The following is an 18047-nucleotide window of genomic DNA, read 5'->3' on the forward strand; positions in this document are numbered from 1 at the left end:
GAGATAGGAATCATAGGATCAATTAACATATGTGGATAAATTTTTAGTGTTATTAATAACTATAGCCAATCCCTCAGAACATATGGAAGAATGTGGTGCCCCTCCTAAGGGTGGTTGAGCAAAATGCATCTGTTGGAATCAGCGAAAACCTAGAAACTTCACAGAATGTCATTCACAATGTATTTGTTCATATGAAATATCAGAATTACTTTTTAAACCTCCAATATATTGAATTAATAATATAGCTTCATATTTCAAGAACAGTATTTAATAGAAAGTTGTTTCTTACACAGTGTATAATTAGTCTGATGACTCTTAAGTTTTAAATCACAACTGTATGTACTTTCTTTACAGATGTGATGGCATTTCTCCATTTATTGGAGCATGTTTAGCTATGTATTTTAGCTCTCAAACCTGATATTTGGCTTAGGATTCAATAAATTGCTTAGCATTATGGTATGACTTTTCCAATTAATTCAAACATCTTACTTCACTACTTAACATGTAGCAAACATGGTGGTACTAAATGAAAATAACTACATTGTAATTAGATTTTTAATGAGCATATACATTTAAAATTATATGCAATATTTGTTACTAATGTATGTCTTGTATTTTGGATTCATCTTATTAAATTAAAAATGCTTATTTCAAAACTCATGATGACATTGTTCTTTCTTCAAAGTGTATACTCGAAAGAGACAGACTTAAGTAATATATAAACAAAGAAGTTTATATAAATACAAGTTACAAGCTCTCATCTGACAGTAAATCCACATGGATTCATAAAAGAAAGACATTTGAAAGATTTTTGTTAAGTGTGGTAAAATTTATGCCTCTGCCTTTGAAGACAGAACCAGTATAAGAAAGTATAGACCTTTTTATATTACTTATTTTTATTTTTATTTGTTTTATATGACAGCAGAATGCATTACAGTTCATATTACACATGTAGAGCACAATTTTTCCTATCTATGGTTGTGCACAAACTAGTCATACAATTCGTGTCTTCATACATGTATATTGGTACTGATGTCCATCTCATTCCACCATCTTTTCTCCCCTCATGCCCACTACCTTTCTCTCCCTCCCCTTTGCCTATCTAGAGTTCATCTAATCCTCCCATGCACCCACCACCACCTCATTGCATTATGAATCAGCATCCTTAAATCAGAGAAATCACTCAGCATTTGTTTTTTGGGGGATTGAATTCTTTATATATTCTAAAGATTAGTGCTCTATCTGATGTGTGTGTGGAAAAATTTGTTCCAAAATTGTAGGCTCTCTATTCACCTCACTGGTTTTTTCTCTTGCTGAGAAGAAGCTTTTTAGTTTGAATCCATCACATTTATTGATTTTTGATATTAATTCCTATGCTACAGGATCTTATTTAGAAAGTTGGGGCCTAATCATACATGATGAAGATTAGGGCCTACTTTTTCTCCTATTGAACTCAGAGTCTCTGGTTTAATTCCTAGGTCCTTGGTCTACTCTGAATTGAGTTTTGTGCATGGTGAGAGATAGGGGCTCAATTTCATTTTGTTGCATATGGATTTCTAGTTTCTCCAGCACCCTTTGTTGAAGAGGTTGTCCTTTCTCCAATGTATGTTTTTTGGCACCTTTGTCTAATATAAGATAACTGTAATTATGTGGGTTAGTCTCTGTGTCCTCTATTCTGTACTATTGGTCTACTAGTCTGTTTTGGTGCCAATACCATGCTGTTTTTGTTACTATTGCTCTGTAGTATAGTTTGAGGTCTGGTATAGTGATGCCCCTGCTTCACTCTTCTTGATAAAGATTGCTTTAGCTATTCTGGGTCTCTTATTTTTCCAAATGAATTTTATGACTGCTTTTTCGATTTCTATGAGGAATGTCATTGGGATTTTGATTGGAATTGCATTAAATCTGTATAGTGTTTTTGGAATTGCATTAAATCTGTATAGAGTTATGATCATGTTGATAATATTAATTCTGCCTTTCCAAGAACAAGGGAGATCTTTCCATCTTCTAAGATCTTCTATAATTTCTTTCTTTAGGGTTCTGTAGTTTTCATTATAGAGATTTTTCACCTTTGTTAAATTGAATCTCAAGTATTTTATTTATTTGTTTATTTTTGGGGGGCTATTGTAAATGGGATAGTTTTCCTTATTTCCCTTTCTGCGATTTGTTACTGACATACAGAAATGCCTTTGATTTATGGGTGTTGATTTGTATCCCGCTCCTTTACTGAATTTATTTACTAGTCCTAGAAGTTTTCTGGTGGAAAGTTGTGGGATTAGAATCATATCAGCAAATAGTTTTGAGTTCTTCTTTTTTTTTATTTTATTTTTTTTTCATCTTTCATACATTTGATTCAAGTGAGTTATGCACTTCCATTTTTACCCCAAATACAAATTGCAGAATCACATCAGTTACACATTCACAATGTTTACATAATGTTCTTCTTTTTATTTACATATCCCTTTAACTTCTTTTGTCTGTCTAATTGCTCTGGCTAGTGATTCAAGAACTATATTAAATAGAAGTGGTGAAAGAAGGCATCCCTGTCTTGTTCCCATTTTTAGAGGGAAGCTTTCATTTTTTCTCCATTTAGAATTATGTTGGTCTGGGGCATAGCATAGATAGCTTTTATAATGTTGAGATATGTTCCTGTTATTGCTAGTTTTCTAGTGTTTTGAACATGTATGGATGATGTATTTTGTTGAATACTTTTTCTACAACTATTGAGATGATAATATGATTCTTACCTTTAAGTGTATTGATGTGATGATTACGTTTACTATTTTCTGTATTTTGAACCAATCTTGCATCCCTGGGATGAACCCCACTTGATCGTACTGCACTATCTTTTTGATATGTTTTTGTATTCAATTTGCCAGAATTTTATTGACAATTTGCATCTGTGCTCATTATCAATATTGGTCTGAAGTTTTCTTTCTTTAATGAGTCTTTGCCTGGTGTTGAAATGAGGGTGATATTGGCCTCATAGAATGAGTTTGGAAGTGTTCCCTCATTTTCTGTTTCCTAAAATAAATTGAAGAATTTTGATATTGGTTCTTCTTTAAAGGTCTGTAGACTTCAGCTGTGTATCCATCTGGTCCTAGGCTTTTCTTGACTGGTAGGCTTCTGATGGCGTCATCTATTTCATTGCTTGAAATTGATCCTGATTCAGTTTGGGCATATGACTCTAGAAATTTGTTGATGCCTTCGATATTTTCTATTTTATTGGATTACAAGTTTTCAAAATAATTTCCTAATTATCTTCTGTATTTCTGTAGTGTCTGTTGTGATATTTCCTTTTGCATCTCGTATGTTAGTAATTTGAGTTTTCCCTCTCCTTCTCTTCATTAGCATGGTTAATGGTTTTTTAATTTTATTCATTTATTCAAGAGTCAAATTTTTGTTTTGTCCATTTTTTCAGTTGTTTCTTTTGTTTTTATTTCATTGATTTCAGCTCAGATTTTAATCATTTCCTATCTTATACTGCTTCTGGGGTTGATTTGTTCTTCTTGTTCTAGGGCTTTGAGATGTAGTGTTAGGTCATTTATTTGTTGATATTTTCTTCTTTTAAGGATGAACTCATGCTATATACTTTCCTGTTAGTGCTGGCTTCATAGTGTCTCAGAGATTTCGATATGTTGCATCAGTGTTCTCATTTTCCTCTAAGAATTTTTAATCTCCTCCTTGATGTCTTTTTCAACCCATTGTTCATTCAGTAGCATATTATTTAGTCTCCAGGTTTTGGAGTAGCTTTTAGTTTTTATTTTATTATTGATTTCTAATTTCATTCCATTGTGATCTGATAGAATGCAGAGTAGTATCTCTACTTTTTTAATATTTGTTAAGAGTTGCTTTGTGGCATAACATATGGTCTGTTTTAGAGAAGGAACCATGTGCTGCTGAGCAGAAAGTGAATTTGCTTGTTGAAAGATGAAATGTTCTATATATGTCAGTTAAGCCTGACTTAAACTAATTGTATTATTGAGTTCTATAGTTTCTTTGTTCAGCTTTTGTTTGGAAGATCTATCCAGTGGTGAAAGAGGTATGTTGACATCACCCATACATATTGTGTTGTGGTCAGTTTGACTTTTTTTTTTTTTTTTTTTTTTTAAAGAGTGAGAGAGAGTGAGAAAGAGGGAGAGAGAGAGAATTCCAATATTTATTTTTTAGTATTTGGCGGACACAACATCTTTCTTTGTATTTGGTGCTGAGGATCGAACCCGGGCCGCACGCATGCCAGGCGAGTGCACTACCGCTTGAGCCACATCCCCAGCCCGGTCAGTTTGACTCTTAACTTGAGAAACTTTGATAAACATGGATGCTCCAGTGTTTGGAGCATGTGTATTTATAATTGTTATGTCTTGTTGGTGTATGGTTCCCCTGAACAGTTTGAAATGTCCTTCTTTTTCTCTTTTGTTTTAAGTTAAACAAAACTTTTAAGTTAAAAGTCTACTTAATTTGATATGAGTAGAAACCCCTGCTTTTTTCCGCAGTCAATGAGTTGTATGATTTTTCCCAACCTTTCACCTTCAGTCTGTGTATGTCTTTTCCTATGAGATGTGTCTCTTGAAGGCAATATATTGTTGGGTCTTTTTTGTTTTTTTGGATACAATTGGCTAGCCTATGTCTTTTGATTGATGAGTTTAGGACATTAACATTCATGGTTATTATTGAGACATGTTTTGTATTCCTAGCCATTTTTGTTATTTAAATATTAAATAACTTTTGTTATTTAACTTGTTTTTCCTTTGATTAGCTTTTCCTTTAGAGTATTACCTCCCTATGCTTATTTTCATTGTTGTTTTTCATTTTCTCTTCACAGAATATTTTGTCAAGGATGTTCTGTAGTGTCAGTTTTCTAGCTTTAAATTCTTTTATCTTTTGTTCATCTTTTTATTTCATCATCAAATCTAAAGCTTAATTTTGTTGGACATAAAATTCTTGGTTGGCATCCATTTTCTTTCAGAGCTTGATGTGTGTTGTTCCAGGATCTTGTAGGTTTCAGAGTCCAGGTTGAAAAATCTGCACATAGTGTGATTGGTTTCCCCCTATATGTAATCTGATTCCTTTCTCTCTTGGCTTTTAATATTTTGTCCTTATTCTGTATGTTAGGCATTTTCATTATAATGTGTCTTGGTGTGGATCTGTGTTGATTTTGTACAGTTGGTGTCCTGTAAGCCTCTTGAATTTAGTTTTCCAATTCGTTGTTCATATTTAGAAAATTTCTGATATTATTTAGTGGAATAGATTGTTCATTCCATTGGTTTGAATTCTATGCCTTTCTTATTCCAATAACTCTTAAATTTGGTCTTTTTATGCTATCCCATATTTCTTGAAGGTTCTACACATGGTTTCTTAACACTTTTACTGTATTCCTTTCAGGATTAAATATTTTGTCTTCATTGTCCAAGGTCCTGTCTTCTAAGTGGTCTACTCTGTTGGTGATGCTTTCAGTTGAGTTTTTAATTTGATTTATTGTTTCTTTACTTTCAAGGAATTCTGTTTTTTTTTTTTTTTTGTGTGTGTGTGTGTGTGTGTGTGTGTGTGTTTGTGTGTGTGTTTAGAACCTCTGTCTCCCTATTAAAGTAAGCTTTTGCTCCTTGTATTTCCTTATGTAGCTCTTTGTCAAAATGATCTTTTGCTGCCTGTATGTGCTCTCTTATATCATCCTTTAATTCCCAAACATTTTAATTATGTACATACTGAACTCCTTCTCTGTCATTTGTGCTGCTGTGCTGGCCATGGTTTCTAATAATGTGGTATCTTGATTTGTTTGGCGCACTTTATTCCCTTGTCTTTTCATGTTACTTGTGTGTCTTCTATTCTAGCTCTGTGGATCCGAAGGGTTACCATTTTTACCCTATAGGCTTATAGTGCCCCTGTAGGGTTCCAATACCTCACCTTTGAGGGGAAGGACAATGTTAAGAGATCCCAATATAAACAAAATACCACCTAAAAAAAATAGATGTTATTAGAACATTTACAGTTTGGTCATAATGCACAGAAATGGTGAATTCAATTATAATATACAATATAGTCAATAGGTTTGTAAAAAGGTCTACAGTTTCTGATGGACAAAGAACCTGGGGTGAGGTGTAAGAAGACATGCTGAGGAGGTATGGGATGAGGATATAGAGTTATTAAATCTTACTTAGGAAATGTGAAAGAGAAATATAAAGAAGAAGGTTAGTAGCAGAAGAATAGAGAGGTAGTAATTTTGGGTAGACAAGTTAGAGGAAAGAGAGTAGATTACATAAGACAAACATACATTAAGAAAAATTTTAAAATGTTAAAATAGTAAAAATTGGAGAGAAAAAATAAAAAGAAGGAAAAAAAGAATATACTAAACAACTGTAATATACTCTTCAATTGTCTCTGTCCTCAAAATCCTAATTCATGCAAAGTACATGGTTTCACATATGTTGGAGATGTGAGGGTGGGGAATAAAAGGGGAGAATAAAGAAAAAAACTCAAAGGAAGAAACAAGGATTGTTTTGGTTGGAAATCACTATCTTTCTTGTTTCCTGTCTCATCCAATAGATGGGGATGTCTGTTCTTAATTGGTATCTCTGCCCTCAGCATGGTGGAGGTTACCAGGGCTTGAGGGTTGGTCTTGGGTGCAGGGCACCTGGAAGTGAGGTACGGCACCCACCTGTCCCATTGGTAGACTGCAACTCAAGCATCTTCTTTTGGGATCTGCTTCTATGACATGGGCACCAGATACTATCTTCTCATGTCATCTGTAGACCTCACAGTTCCTGCCCTCTAAATTAGTTTCTAGAATGTATCTCCCTCATCGTCTCCTTTCTACTTCTTAATCAGGAAGCTTTCTCTCCGTGGATCTTATGTGTTGCACTCTGGTGGCTGTGCACCTGTCACAGAGGGCTGTTTTGTATTATTTAGTCACTCCACCGAGTTAGCAGCTGCTGGGGAGTTGGGGCTAATTAGAAAATATGGGTACCTGGCTATCTGGTTCCAAATTTGTAGTTGCTCTGACAAAAGATGGTGATGGAGGTGACCCAAGGAGGGTTCTGCTTTTAGCCATGGGATGTCGGGTCGGGGGCGGGGGGGGTCAAGAGATGTTGTTGTGTAATGCATCCAGAGATGCACTTTGTGGTGTGCAGTGTTGAGGTTGTTGGCTTTCTTCAGAGACTGTGATGTCCCCAGGTGCAGGCAGGCTACTGCAAGTAGGGGACTATGGCAGTAGCTGCTGAGTCCCAAGATGGAGGCTACTGGGGGAGCCCCATCTTAGTAGATGGGAGTCCACAAAGCAGTGGCGGCGAGAGTTCCTGTGCTTGGGTAGCAACAGAGTGTCCTTTGTGGGAGCAGTATCTGGGAATTCTGCGCTGGTGCAATGCCAGTGGTCTTGCAAAGGCACCTACAAGACCTGCATAGATGAATAGTTGGGAGTTAGGATTGCTTAACGCTAAGGCTTGGGGCCCCACACTGCATGGTGGCCATGATTCTTGCGTGGGATCCACATGGAGGGGTCCTCTGTCACAATCAGCAAAGCAGTATTCCCACTAGTTGAGACCCAGGTCACGGAGTGACACAGAATGTTGCCTCCCTCTGACCTGCCATCTTGGATCCTCGTTGGTCTGTCTTTTGATTGGTGAGTTTAGGCCATTAACATTCTGGGTTATTATTTAGGCCATTAACATTCTGGGTTATTATTGAGACATGTTTCTACACCCACATAACATAAATTGGTTACTTTCATTCTACTGTTCCTTTCCTTTCTATTTCTCATCCCTATCTCTTTACTCCACTTTTCCCTTCTGTTTTCATGAGATCCCCACGTTTTCTTTTTTTTAATCCTATTTCTCCATAGCTTCTGCATGGAACTTCCTTGACTTTCTGCTTCTGGTTTATTTCACTAAGTATGATGTTCTCTAATTCCACCCATTTACTGGCAATTATTATCCCAGCCATTTGTGTTTATTGTTGGTATTTAACTTGATTTGTTTTCTCCTTTTATTAGTTTTTCCTTTAGTGTAATTCCTCCCTTTGCTGATTCTCAGTGTTGTTTTTCAATTCCTCTTCATGGAATATTTTGCTAAGGATATTCTGTAGTGCAGTCTTTCTAGTTGTAAATTCTCTTAACTTTTTTTTTTTTAATATGGAAGGTTTTTTATTTCATCATCAAATCTAAATCTTGTTGTTTTTTCTGGATATGAGATTCTTGGATGGCATCCATTTTCTTTCAGAGCTTGGTATATATTGTTGCAGAATCTCCTGTCTTTGAGGGTCAGGGTTGAAAAATCTGCTGAGATACGAATTGGTTTCCTCCTATATGTGATCTGATTCCTCCCTCTTGCAGCCTTTAAGATTCTATCCTTATTCTGTATGCTAGGCATTTTCATTAAAATGTGCTTTTATGTGCATCTGTTGTGATTTTGTACATTTGGTATCCTGTAAGCCAATTCTTTTTGGTTTTCCAATTCATTTTTCATGCTTGGGAAATTTTCTGATATTATCTCATTGAAGAGATTGTACATTCCTTTTGTTTAAGACTCTGTATCTTCCTCTATCCCAATAACTCTTAGATTTGGTCTTTTGATGCTGTCCTATAATTCTTGGATGTTCTGCTCATGGTTTCTAGTCATCTTCACTGTGTGGTGTACTTTATTTTCTAGATTGTATCCTCTATCTTCATTATCTGATGTTATGTCTTCCAAGTGATCTAGTCTGTTGGTGATGCTTTCTATTGAGTTTTTTATTTGGTTTATTGTTTCCTTCATTTTAAGGATTTCTGATTTTTTTTTCAGAAACTCTCTCTATTTATTGAAGTAATGTTTTGCTACCTGTATCTGCTCCCTTATCTCTTTGATGGTGTGATCAGAGGATGCCTGTATTTACTTCCTTATCTGTTTATTGGTATCATCAATGGCTGCCTGTATTTGCTCTCTTATCTCTTTGTTGGAGTGATCAATTTTTGCCTATTTATTTTTAATTAGTACATTATATTTATACATAAAATTTGAATTCATTATGATATGTTTCTACACCCACATAACATAAATTGGTTACTTTCATTCTACTGTTCCTTTCCTTTCCATTTCTCATCTCTCTTGCTGTTTTCCTACCTCTTTACTACACTTTTCCCTTCTGTTTTCATGAGATCCCCATATTTTCTTTTTTTTAATCCTATTTCTCCATAGCTTCTGCGTGGAACTTCCTTGACTTTCTGCTTCTGGTTTATTTCACTCAGTATGATGTTCTCTAATTCCACCCATTTACTGGCAAATGACTTAATTTCATTCCTCTTTGTGGCTGAGAAAAACTCCACTGTTCATACTACATTTAATTTATCTAATCATATATTAAAGGATACCTAGATGGATCCCATAACTAGGTTATTATGAATTGTGCTGGTATAATCATTGTATCCATATAGTATAGCATGTATCCTTATATATACTGATTTTAGGTCTTTTGGATAAATAGCAAGGATTGGCTAGCTGGTTCATATGGTAATTACATTCCTAGTTTTTTTTTTTTTTTTTGGTACTGGGTATTGAACTCCAGGACACTAGACCCCTGAGCCACATCTTCAGACCTGGCTATGAACTCAGGGTACTCCTGCCTCAGCCTCCTGAACCACTTGGATTACAGGCATGTGCTACTGTACCCAGCTCCATTTCTAGTTTTTTGAGGCATATCCATACTGTTTTCCAAAGTGGTTGTCTTAATTTTCAGCCCCTTTCAATACTTTTTTTCTCATATATTCACTAGCATTTATTATTACTTGTATTCTTAATGATTGCCATTCTAACTGGAGTAAGATGAAATCTCAATATAGTTTCAATTTGTGTTTTCCTGATTGCTAAGATGTTGAATATTTTTCTTATATTTGTTGGCCATTTGCAGTTCTTCTTTTGAGAAATGCCTGTTTAGTTCATTGGCCCATTTATTGATTGGGTTATTTGGTAAGATTTCTTTTTTTTTTTAAACATAGCACATACACCCTGTTTATTAATCTTTTGTCAGAAGAGTACGTGGCAAAGATTTCCTCTTATTCTGAAGCCTCTTTCTTTATGCTGTTAATTGTTTCCTCTAAGCAACTGTAAATTTAATCGACAGAACTGGTGTCCTTTCTGATTCTTGACTATTGCATTTTCATACTTTTTAATACTCATATTCTTTCACTTTGAAATCACATTATGAGTAGAGTATATGAAATGAAATGATTTAAAACATTTCATTGCACCACCCCAATAAAGAATCATTTTCTCACTTCTAAATTGCACAGTATATAAAATGTATATCCATATGTCATGGACTTGAAAGGGGCATGAGCTATGCATTAACCTGGTTTTGGAGTACAGTATTTGTTTTCTCTGTGTCTGCGAATGATGATGATAAGATTTTATAGCCTAATTAGTATATTGAAATCATTTAACAAATTCTAAAATAATCCTTAGAGAATCTTTTGTTTCCAGTTTTACACTGAATAAGTTCTCAGATAAGCTATTAAAATTTAATTTAAATTGGAAACATTGTTGTGAATACTAAAACTGTATATATTTTGAGTTAGACCCCCTTAGAGTATAACTGGGAAGGAGTTCAGGTGACTTTTATCTACTAGTTTGTGATTTAGAGATGCATTATCACGTATCATTCTTGACCTTTAGTATCCTAATTATTCTCCTGTTTATTACAGCTTTAGTAGAATTACTTGAAAATTTTGTGCTTCATCTCACTGAAAATCCATCTGAATGTTACTTCCCCTCAGTGGAATATACAGGTACATTTTAAACATTTTGATGTTTAAAAATGCTCAATGTGCAAATAGATAATATTTCATAAAGATGTTTAATTAGATTTCAAAAATGTGCAAGTTTTCCCATCCTTAAATCTATTGTTTGATGTCATTTACATTTCAGATATCAAATCTCTTTGCAATTGTATGTTTCCTTGTAATTCTGGGACTTTCTTTTTGTTTGTTTGATTTATCCATTAGAATTTGTTTTTCTTTAGGTAGTATCTTCCATTCTTCTGATCTTATCAGGTATTCTCTAGTGAGCACGTCTCATACTATTTTACTGTATCAGTGTTTTTTGTTGGAATATCACAGTATTTCAGGCTGGGTAAATTATAAAGAAAAAGGTTTGATTTGGCTTCTGGTTCTTGCTCAAAGTTGAGAGGAGAAGACATCTCCTGAATGACTTTCTTTCTGACAGAGTCCTTAGGTGTATGGTGCAGGGCAACCTGAACTACAAAGAATGCGTATGTCTATGTTCTGGTCTCTCCTTCTTATAAGACCTGTCATATTTAATCATGAAGGCTCTACTCTTATGAGTTTACCTAATCCTAATATCCCAAAGACTCTATCTATAACATGCCATAGATTAAGTGTCAACCTTCTTATATCACACATTGAGGATTAAACTTCAGCATGAGTTTCAGAGGAGATGAACCATATTCAAACTATAGCCTACATATTTACCTCGCTTCAGATAAATTAATGTCTTTAAAATTTATGTCTCCTCAAAGGTCTACCATAAGTTTCATTCTCTTAGTTCCATCTGCCTACTTGGTAACACCACCTGAGTGTAGTATAGAATACCTCAAACGCTGAGTGTCAGCAGGGACTTTGGATCTTATTGACATATGTCGTCCTCCTGCATTTTCTTTCGTGATAGGCACTATGATGATCTACTGACCATCTAAGCCAGAAACTAAAGAATCATCACTGACTTTAAGTCCACATTTCCAACCACTCAGTTGTGTTCTGTTATTAATATGTCTCAAATTCATCTAATTCTACTCATCTTTACTCTTACTTATGTTGGTTCGGTCCAACATCACCTCTTCCCTTAGATATTACAGTAGACTTTCTAACCATGGTATATCAATTTGGAGTTTTATTCTTTCTCAAAGTTATTCTTTACACTGCTCGTACAGTGAACTTTGAAGTGCAAATCTGACCCACTTAGTGCCCCTTAGAATTTACCCTTTATCACTGCGTAAGGTCTAAGCCTCCCATGGTGCTCCAGGCCTTACATTTTCCTGCCTTTTTTTTTCCCCTCTAGCATCATCCCTTTCTCTGCATACCTCATGCTTGTTTTTCAAGAACACTATTCTTTTACACATATATTATTACCCACATATTCATTTATTCCTCAAATAGATATTATACCTTACTATGTACTAGCATTTTTTAAATTGTTGGGATGCCAGCAACAATCATGAGAAAAATATTGCCCTCATAGAGTTCGCCTTCTGGTGGGAAGATAGAAATAAATAAAATGTTCAGTATGTCGACTGGTATTGTGATAAATGAGAAAAACACAACAGGATAAGGAATAGGAAGTGCTAGTTGGAGTGGTAGTTTCAGTATAATAGCATTTACACAAGGTTTTATCAATCTTGTAATTTTTAATCCACAACCAGGAGGAGAAGTGGGAGAAAGATCTGTATTTTCAAGGTAAGAGATTTCTCCTCAAATGGCATGAAGAAGACTACTTAATCTGGAAAGGAGTAAAAGGAAGTTTGATGGTATTAATATCACAGAGGAGAGAGTGCTCTAGGGTCTTGAAAATTATTGTGGGGTTTTGAACATATGAATGACATGCTGATTTACATTTTATAAGTTTACTATGGCCACTGTATTGAGAAAAAACTAAAGGAGATGACAAAGGGCTAAAGTGGGGAGATAAGTTATGGTGCTACTGAAAAGATCCAGATGAAAAATTGTGATGACTCAGCTGAGAATGTCAGTAGTGGAGATGATAAAAAGTGCTTGGATTTTGGGGGTGCATTTTGAAGATAACACCAACAGGATTGAGTAATAGGTTGAATATTGGGTTTGGGAGAAAAGAAGGAATCAAAAAAGACTCTTAAGCAATTGTTCTGAGCTTCTGGGAGGATGGAAAAATATACTGTGAGATGAAGAAGAAAGGGGAATGAATCTGCTTGTGGGGGTGTATTTTGAAGCTGGTTTTTGCTTTTATGCTATGTTGTGGATACTTATTAGACATTCAAATAGGCATACTTCGTACATGAATAGGTATGTGAATCTGAAGTTGAGAGGAAAGATGGGAGCTGAAAATACAAATTACTAAACCATAGACTTGGCATATACACTAAATAACACATCTGATTGTCATTTCTTTCTCATATTCTGACCTAATGTCTGATTCTTCTATACTATAGTTTTTGTGTCTTACCATCAGTGTTATCCTCTGCAACTGGAATAATAATGTCAGTAAATGTTTGCCATATCAAAGAGGTAAAAGAATGAAAGGGGAGGGCTTTATATACTGTGTCAAGGAGTTTAAAATGGGTTACTCTATTGCTTGTTAAATACAGTTTCTGAGCAGAATCTTTACTTGATTCATCTTAGGAAGATTATTAAGTAACTGTAAAGGATAAAGTGGAGGACTGAAATTTACAAACAATGAACATCTGGTATTTAAGGGCACTGAATGAAGAGAGTGGAGAAGATAGAGAAAGAGCATTGATGCATGGCAGTAGATCATAAAGGGTGATTGCTTCTCGTCCCATCAGGTGACGTGATATTATACCTTACTATGTACTAGCATACATAGTAAGGTATGTATGCAGGAACCATCATTTAAATATGTCTTATGTACGCGGGATAGATATTCTATAATAATCATATTTCCATAAAAAGAAAAAATTTTAAAAATCAAATATACTTCCAGTCTGTCTCATCCTTCTTCTCAATACCCATCCATGCCCAAACCCAGCACTGCCTTCACTTTACTAAATCTTTGCTCCTCTTTCTTCTAGGTAAACATTTCCCTCCCTACAACACCTATATGTTAATGTTTAACTTAACTGCAAAATATCACTTTACTTTTTACTCCCCAGTAAAAGCCTTTCCTCTCTGCTCTTACTGCATTCATTTTAAATTGCTATTGTGATATTTTTTATTTTGTGTATGGCTAGCTTAAATATTTATTAGGTCTCAGATTCCTTAATATCTTTCATATGCATTTGATTAAATACACTGGCTATTTTATAAGCTTCTATATGCACACAAGGAAAATTCTATAGCAATTCTGAATACATTGATATTTACAAATGAACATAACTATTTATGCATAGTAACATCTAATACAAATATGAGAAAGGGATAAAGAAATTGTCAGAGAATGAAAGCAAAGAAATGAGACAAAATAAATAGGAAATTAAAGTTGGTGAAAAGAATTGTTATCTGTTGAGCATGTCTTACAAATTAGATGGTCTATTGAGATACTGGTATATATTTTATTATTTATCCCTAAAAACACTCTGAAGTGAGCATGATCATTGTATTTAAAATGCGGAAAGGGAGGCACAGAAAACAGCAGTTGGGATGAAATTTTGAAGACATGCATTCATGAGGATAATCAAAACTTTACGAATATATCTAAAAACTTAATTGAAAACATACGTGATGTCTGTGGGGAACAGGAAATGAGGAAGAAGTGATAATCATGGAGAGGCACATGTCCAGAGTGGATATCTTTTTAGATATAAGTATAGTAATTGCCAAATTTCTGTAGTTTTCTTTGGAATATTGTTCTAGTGGGTCATTTTTTTTTTCTTTAGATAATCTAAAATTACAATTATATTCTATATCTTATCAAAATATTCAACAAGACTGATAGCTTGCTCAATATGCACACATTTACTACCCTTTATCACATCTCTAAATTATGTGGAGCAAGATCTGATGTTAGATTTGTTGAATGTATTATGTAGGCAGATAAACACTGAATGTGAATTTACATTCCTTTAAGGCTCCTGCTGAACACCAAAGCACCAGGACTTTAGAATAAGGCCAAAAAAATAAAGTGGCTTCCTGTTGATTTCTTGCTTAATATTTATTATCATTATGTGGTGAGCTCATTGCTAGTGTTGTTTTCTTCCAAAGGCCTCAGGTATCCTCATCCTTCAACATGTATTTTTTTTTTTTTTTTTGGACTGGAAGAACAATGGCTTACTGTTGAAAATTTTTACTATATTTACTTTAAATAAGAAAACACCATGTCTTGATGTAAAAGATATTTCAAAGCAAATGTTGGATTAATCACTGTTTTTTTTTCATGTTTCTTGAAATGAGAAATTGATTGTCTTTTTGAAAATGACAGCTCTCTAAACCCTAAGGTAGTCCAAATTAGAATAACACAATCATCCATCTGTTGTTAGCTCCCTCAGGACTTTAGTCCATTATAAAATTTGCAAATCTGGAAAAAATCAAATTAGTTTGGCTTTTTATCCCCTTAAAGAAAGAAGAAAGAACAAATAAACTTTGGCACATTTGCAGTTTGTATATCATATAGTACCTTTCCAAATCTAAATTGATGTTATTTTTCATCAGTTCATCTTTCTGGAATCAGTCAGGTATTTTTTCCTATTATAAATGCTTCTTTGATATGATAAATTAAATAGCCCTTTCAGGGTTGTAGATATTATAACTTTACCTTCTTTTTCTTCTAGATGAAAGCTAGCTCAAAAATGTCAGAAAATTTTGCGTTGTTTTACCTTCTGACTTTTACAATACAGGTTTTAGATTTAATATATACAATTAAAAAACATTTACACTTTCTTTGAAGAGTAAGCAAATATATCCTTTTATCTCATGTTTATGAAGCATGTTTGTGAGTAAAGCCCAATGCTTAATAATTGCAAGACGATGGCTAATATGAACCTGTCTTCAATAAGGGCTACTATTGGTTTATACTGCATATAGTAAAAGAGAAAATAAAGAAATGCAGAGTATTGCAATGACCTGCACAGCAAGTGAATTGTTTTCCAAACACATTCAGTGGGAAAGTAAATAATTATTTAAAATAAAGACAAATACTCAATTTTAGGTGAAAAGTGGGACTGGGTGGGTGAATCAGCCCTGGTGGGGTCTGATCCAACCAAGAGGGAGGATCTACATATATATTATAAAAGTTTTAAACATCAAAGAATCTCAGTGTTAAAATTGAGTGTCAACATACTTTATATATATATATACACACACACACACACACACACACACACACACACACAGATATGAAAAATTGTGGTATATATGTATAATAAGAATTGTAATGCATTCTGCTGTCATATTTTTAAAAATCATTTTTAAAAGGCTTTTTAAAATGACAAGCATGGAATTCTGTTTACCAACAAGAGTCATCTGCAATTGAGCTTTTCTCTCAGCACCATTGCACCAAAAGATTCCCAGGACAGGCAACTCACTGATCTAGGGTTACTTAGTTTAAAGCAGTGATTAATTCACAGCTCCCAACAGCAGAGGAACTGACATTTTCAGCTGGCAACTTTGTGTCTAGCAATGTGCTAGTGCTTATGAATATGTTATTTGATTGTTTATTATCAGTGAGTGATTTTGTTGTAAGTGCTGCATGTGTGGAGAGGAAAGGGTCCTCAGTGTTGACTGGTGCCATCATGGAATATGAGAGGAGGAAGCAAGAACTGAGCAGTAAGAATGGTACTTGAACTGCTTTTGGGGACGTTAGAACTGAAAGAAACAGAAGAGTCTTCCAGGCAAGGGTAATTGCATAATCGAGATGTGGAAAGTGTAATACTTTTTCCAAATAACACTGACTACCAGTTAGGAGGCTTAGATGCTTATGGTAGCTTGGTCACAAGGTATTGAATTTTATGGCATTGAAAATTGAATAAAATGGATGAGTAAAACTACATATTAAGAAAGAAGCAACAGAACCTGCAGACTGCCTTTGGGGAAGGAAGGAGAAAGGAGGAAATGTACTGAATTTTCTTTGGGCGGTGAGAGTTCTCTGACTTTACGACAGATAGCCCAGGGCTTCAGGAGAGTCAGTAAGCAGCCAAGCAGTAACTGCTTCTCCAACCACGGATTTGTCCTCCAGTGGAGAAATTCTTTACTCTTCTGAAAATTTATTTTTTTCCACACCATTAGCCAAGTGCCAGGCAGAATACATTTAATTTCTTCTACCAGTGCTCTGTGTGCTAGCTTTGCAAACCCAAAATAGAGTAGAATGCATTACCAGAGTGAGCAATTGCAGTCCATATCTAGTAAATTTTGTTCACTTATTTTATTCTGAGACTGTTATACTTACCATTAATTATGGTAGGTTATTTCAAAAATTATGATTTTATATTAGTGGTGTCTTTTTATTGGTGTATATTAAACTATATGGAATAGTGGGTTTCATTGTGGCATATTTGCAAATACACATAATTTGATCAATTTCAGTCCCTCTTCCCTCTCCCTGATCCCTTTCCTCTGGTCTTTTTTTGATTTTTGTAAGATCCCTTTTTTCTTTTCATATTTTTTTCTCTATATTCTACATATGACAGAAAACATAGGACCTTTGACTTTCTGAGTCTGGCTCATATTGCTTAACATATACTATCCAGTTCCATCCATTTTCCTGCAAATGTTTAGCCATTCATCTGTTCATGGACACCTAGACTGGATCCATGACTGGTTACCATGGGTTGGGCTGCTTAGCATGGCTATGAATGCATCTCTGTAGTATGATTTTAATTCCTTTGGATAAAAACATTAAGGAGTGATATAGCTGGTTCATATGGTGGTTCCCTTCCTAGATTTTTGAGGAACCTTCATATTGATATACATAGTGGTCGTACTAATTTACATTTCCACCAATAGTGCTTGTGAGTTCCTTTGTTTCCTTCATATTCACAAGCTGTAATCTTGATGATAGCCATTTTAATTATAATGAGGTGAAATATTGGTGTAGTTTGATTTGTATTTCTCTGATGGCTAGATATGTTGAAGATTTTTGCATGTATTGTTAGCCATTTGTACTTCTTTTAAGAAGTGTCTGTTTAGTTAATTTTCTGATTTTTTGAATGGGCTCTTTGTTTTTGTGTGCATCTGTGTTGAGGTTTTTTATTTTTTTTTAATTTTTTACATGTTCTAGATATTAATCCTGTGTCTGAAGAGTAGTTGGCCAAGAGTTATCTCATTTTGCAAGTTCTCTCTTTGTATTGTTCTCTTTGCTATGCAGAAGCTTTTTAATTTAATACCATCTCAATTTTTGATTATTGGTATTATTTACTGGGCTGTAGCA

General features: G+C 34.5%; 1 protein-coding gene across 1 annotated transcript in view; it reads left to right on the forward strand.

Annotated features, from left to right (window-relative positions):
* The window catches only part of Tbc1d32 (TBC1 domain family member 32), a 191398-nt gene that overhangs the window by 144879 nt on the left and 28472 nt on the right, over positions 1–18047 (forward strand). Inside the window, exon 28 of the mRNA XM_076859783.2 lies at positions 10664–10747. Within this exon, the coding sequence (XP_076715898.1) occupies positions 10664–10747 (84 nt within the window). The remainder of the gene's footprint in view (positions 1–10663; positions 10748–18047) is intronic.

This window comes from Callospermophilus lateralis, chromosome 6 (genome assembly GCF_048772815.1).
Source record: "Callospermophilus lateralis isolate mCalLat2 chromosome 6, mCalLat2.hap1, whole genome shotgun sequence".
NCBI classification, from domain to species: Eukaryota; Metazoa; Chordata; class Mammalia; order Rodentia; family Sciuridae; genus Callospermophilus; species Callospermophilus lateralis.